At 54.4% G+C, this 4,553-nt stretch overlaps 1 protein-coding gene across 1 annotated transcript in view; it reads left to right on the top strand.

Moving 5' to 3' along the window:
- The window catches only part of MMP16 (matrix metallopeptidase 16), a 92,491-nt gene extending 88,370 nt beyond the window's left edge, over nucleotides 1-4,121 (top strand). Inside the window, exons 9-10 of the mRNA XM_023522101.1 lie at nucleotides 3,265-3,513; nucleotides 3,942-4,121. Of these exons, the coding sequence (XP_023377869.1) occupies nucleotides 3,265-3,513; nucleotides 3,942-4,121 (429 nt within the window). The remainder of the gene's footprint in view (nucleotides 1-3,264; nucleotides 3,514-3,941) is intronic.
- Nucleotides 4,122-4,553: the final 432 nt, after the last annotated feature.

The raw sequence follows: 4,553 nt of genomic DNA, 5'->3' as shown, positions 1-4,553 counted from the left end.
AGCTTCGCCCCAGCCGAGGGGCCGACGCGGACACCGCTGACCGAGCTGCCCCCGCGCGCCCCGTGCGCGGCCGTGGGGTGTGGGTGCAGCCCCGGCCTCGCGGTCAGATGTCCTCCTCTCTCTGGACCTTCGCGGTTTAATGTTCACATGTGCGAATTACATTTATAAATTAAACATGGCTGCTGATTTCACTGTTAACGAAATTATTTTCAAGGCTCTTTCTGCTTTGAGCATATCATCTGCCTGAGGCAAAAACATTTCTTTTTAAGGAAAAAATATGAATATGTTCCATACAGGGACAGAATATTTCTAGCACCTAATTAAGGAAAAACTAAGCTGATCTCTAATTCTCACTGACAGACGTATTTTTAAAATTAAATTCCTTAAAAATAATTTTAAAATATCAGTCAGAAAGAATAAAAGCGAACAAATTGGTATTTCTAAAGGGTGGCTTATTTTGTAGACTTTCCCTACAGAAATAGGAACCGGTAAAGCAGGTACTAGATTGGCTTAGATTTTTACGGTGTCGTTAGCACAGTCTTATAATTAACGTCAATAAGAATATTATTATTTCAATCCCGTGGACTTGGCTAAAACAAGGTGTCCATACGCGCGATGCCCGACAGATGGGTGTCAGAGCAGGCCCCGCTCAGGCCGTGGGGGCGGGCATTAGGGGCTTCACCCCGAGGGACAGGAGAACTGTGGCGTCCGCCTTGAACGGCCGTCGTGAATCGGTCCCCAGCGGAGCGTCCTTTCCTCACGGTCTTCGTCACCCCGGCATCTCCTAGGGGCTTTGCCAGCGCTGGACTGCAATGCACACCTGTCGCAGGTGGCCAAGCGACTACGGCTGTGGCATGGGGGCTCCCGAAATCCGCGCGCGAATGCCCAGCCGTGGTCTGCACGGCTGACACGTCAAGGGCGGGTCAGGCACCGTGGTGACCCCGGCGGCCCACAAAGTCACCTGCTGCGTGCGAGAGGAGCTCCGGGGAACGTCCCCGCTCACGCCTGACTCCCGGCAAGAGCGGGTGGAGAGAGTGTCGACGATTATTTCCAGTATTGAAAAGGCAAGAAAAAGAGTCATAATCACTTTGGATTGGACGATAACGCTCAGATCAAGACTCGCTCAGGATGTCCTTGACGTGACAAAACATTTTCACGAGAGCTGCTCGTGACCAGAAGCCTAGAAGCACTAAGCCTGGCAACGTGGACGTGAGGCCTCGGCCGCTGCCCACGTCCGCGTCCTGGCGGCAGCCGGGGCCACGCTTCTAAGGGCAAGTTGCTCGACCCCACTGTGCCCCACGCTGCTTTCTCAGCTGTGCACTGGGGGTGAAGACGCCGCTGCTCTGCAGCTTTACTGAAAAGATCAAACTACCCCTGAGGTGTCAAGTGGTTGGAACAATATTTGACAACACAGAAAGTTCCGAGAAACGGGAAGCATCTGAGAAATCTGTGCTGCTCTAACTAGTTTCATTGCTATTATTTCATTACGAGATGCTTAACGTGGCACCTTCCTGTTTCCCTCACAGCCGCTTCGCTCCTAAACCTGCTGCGGCCAGCCTTACCGGCCAGCCTTACCGGCCCGCCTTACCGGCCAGCCTTACTGCCCAGCCCCGCGCGGACGCCCCGCGCGGACGCGCTCCCCAGAGCTCTCCCACAACTCCCCATCCCTGCACCCCACGCCGGCTCAGTCCTCGCCCTTCCTGACCTGTCAGTCTCTGCACGTTGATCTATTTCTTCTGTTCGACACTGTCTTTCCCTTGGGAAACTATGAGTAGACTTGGTGAGGTTTAAGAAAGCCACTTAGTGTGTCCGGTACACAGACACACTATCCAACAGCGCTGAGGTATTGTTATTATTATTATTATTATTATTATTATTATATTATTACATGAAGAGTTTCCATACTTCTCATGGTCTCAGTCACACTTCTTATGATCTCCTATGGGTCATACTCGTGTCACGTGTGTCCCCTACCTACCGCAGGGCGTACATAGGTGCGGTCATCACAAATACTGCACACAGATGTCCACAGCAGCTGTATTCAGAACTGCTAAAATCTCAAAGCAACCAAGGTATCTTTCCAGAGCTGAGTGAACTGAGGAACCGATTCACCCAGACGAGGGAATATTAGTCAGTGCTAAAAAGAAACGGCCGATGAGTCATGAAAAGACACCGAGAAATCCTAAGTCCACGTGCGCAAGCGAAAGAAGCGAGTCTGAAAAGTCTACACACTGTGATTCCAGCTGTGTGACATCCTGGAAAAGGCGAGACCATGGAGACAGGAGGAGACCAGTGGTCGTCAGGGGTCGGGGCTGAGGGGCGAGAGACGTGAAGGCAGAGCACAGCGTGTCTTTAGGGCCGTGAAACAATTCTCTAAGACATCACAGCGGTGGACACGTGTCATCAGAGTCATCAAAACTCACAGAATGCACAGCACCAGCAGTGACCCTCATGCAAACCGTGGCCTCTGGGCGACAGTGACGTGCAGGTCCCATGGCTGCATCGGAGGCTGCCAGGCTAGGGATGTGGACGGCGGAGCTGGGGTGTTGACGGCGGAGGCGGGGCGTGGACGGCGGGGGCGGGGTGTGGATGGTGTGGATGATGGAGCTGGGGGGCCTGAGGGGGTGGGGGCACCTGCGAAATCTCTGCACTTCCCACTCAACTTCGCTGTGAACTGAGAGCTACTCTACAAATGGTTCATTAACTAAAAAGGAATAAAGGACCGTTGCATCTCGAGGGGTGTGGGGGACCGGCGGAGGTGAGTCTCTGCAGGCCCGTGTCCGGAGGCGGGCGGCGCTGCGTGCTGGGGAGACAGTAGGAGCATCTGTGGTGCTGAAACGCAGCCTGGCTAAAGAAACGCCCCAGGTTAGAAAGAAGGCACGTAGCTCAACGTCTCTAATGTGCACTGCATCTCCTTAAAACGGTTTGATTCAGTCTCCTCTTCCAAATGCAGCCGCCACTTGTAAACGATCGGGTAGACGTTTGGCCAGGCCGGCCTCCGAGGGGCCTGGCCGCCGCTTCCGGCCCCCGTGGCTCAGGCCCCCATCTGCCCTCGGAGCTGGCGGGTCCTCACACAGCTCCCTTTGTGTGGCCGGGGCCATGGCTAAAAGCACCGTCCACTGAAAGAGACACTGTGGTCGCTGAAACGACAGCCTGTGGTCAGAGGCGATTCTGACTCGGTGCCTGCAGGCTGCACGGTGTTTTCACAGGCCGCACAGGGAGGCCCTATCTGAGCTGGGGCACTGAGGGCTCTTTCATCCGCAGGGTGAGGCCTGCGGCGGAGTCGCCCCCCCTGCTCCCCACGCCCGGGCGGCTCCCGGGGACACGGACGGAGGGGCAGGTGCTGAGCTGGCCGGCGGAGCTGAGCCCCCGCCAGACATCGTCCAGGCCAGGCGCTGGAGCACGGCCCCCCGAGCCAGTCCCTCAGGCCGCTCCCTGGTGTCCCGCTTTGTGAATGCGGCCATTGAGGCCATCCTGGCTGAGAGGGCGTCTCAGACCACGTACAGATGTGCGGTGCGGAGTCTGGGCGTGTGGCGTGTTTTTAACGGTAAAAAAAATCAAACCCTGAGTCGCTTTTCATTCACTGTTTATTCACTGCTTCCTTCCTTCATTAAATGAGGGCCACGCGGCTGGGAAGGGTGACAGGGGGTGGGGGGCGACAGGGGCCGAGGACACCGGGCGTGGAGGCGGTTTGCCGTCTTTCTGGGCGCTGCTGCCTGCACGTCACGCAGCGCACACGCGTGCTGACTGCAGTCGCGACACCTTATAACCCTGGACGCCTCCGCCGCCGTGTCCCGTGCTGACGCCGCTGAGAAATCGAGCTCACAGCGCAGACGTTGTGAACGCGCATCACTCGGAAACGCCTGAGAAGCAACCGCTTTCTGTAAAGAGCTTTCCTAACGTTTAAGTCACAGGGACCAACAGCTGGGTCTCCTGAACAGTGCTGCCCAGGGACCGACAGGTCTGGTGACCACGCACAGGCTGGGACACAGCCACCCGAAAGTCTCGCCCGAGATGACGACTCTGTGTTGCTGCTGCGTGTCCGGCCGCACTTGGCTGTCTCACTACGGCTCTTCCCGCTTGAAAACCCCTTCCTCGTCATCGGGGTTACTCCGTGCTAGGACCGGTCAGCAGGCCGTGGGTCGTGTAGGACAGACTGCTGCATGCTGAGCCAGAACTGGCTCACTGGGGACAATAACACCCTTTTCTTCACAACGCTGAGAATCTGGATCGGGACGAGATTTTAGGGAAAACGATGTGGCAGTTTAAGTGAACGGTGACTCTTATGAGATGTCGGCAGAGTTCTTTTCTGTTTTCTTGATTCTAGACCTACACGTTCACATTTTACATCTTTCTTTTAAAGATGAAATTATATGCTACTATATGGCAGATTTCAGCAACTAAATAACAAACGTTTAAGGTTTCATATACAATTTATTTTTATTTCCTTTCAAACGATTCCTGAAATAAATCATAATAATCGATGAATTGAGAAACATCTAATAATAGTAACTGCTTTAGGTATGCAAACGTCAATTCATTCTAAATACTAC

This window comes from Pteropus vampyrus, unplaced genomic scaffold (assembly GCF_000151845.1).
Source record: "Pteropus vampyrus isolate Shadow unplaced genomic scaffold, Pvam_2.0 Scaffold330, whole genome shotgun sequence".
NCBI classification, from domain to species: Eukaryota; Metazoa; Chordata; class Mammalia; order Chiroptera; family Pteropodidae; genus Pteropus; species Pteropus vampyrus.
The sequence above is the reverse complement of the archived record's forward strand: the minus strand, read 5'-3'. Positions and strand labels throughout refer to the sequence as shown.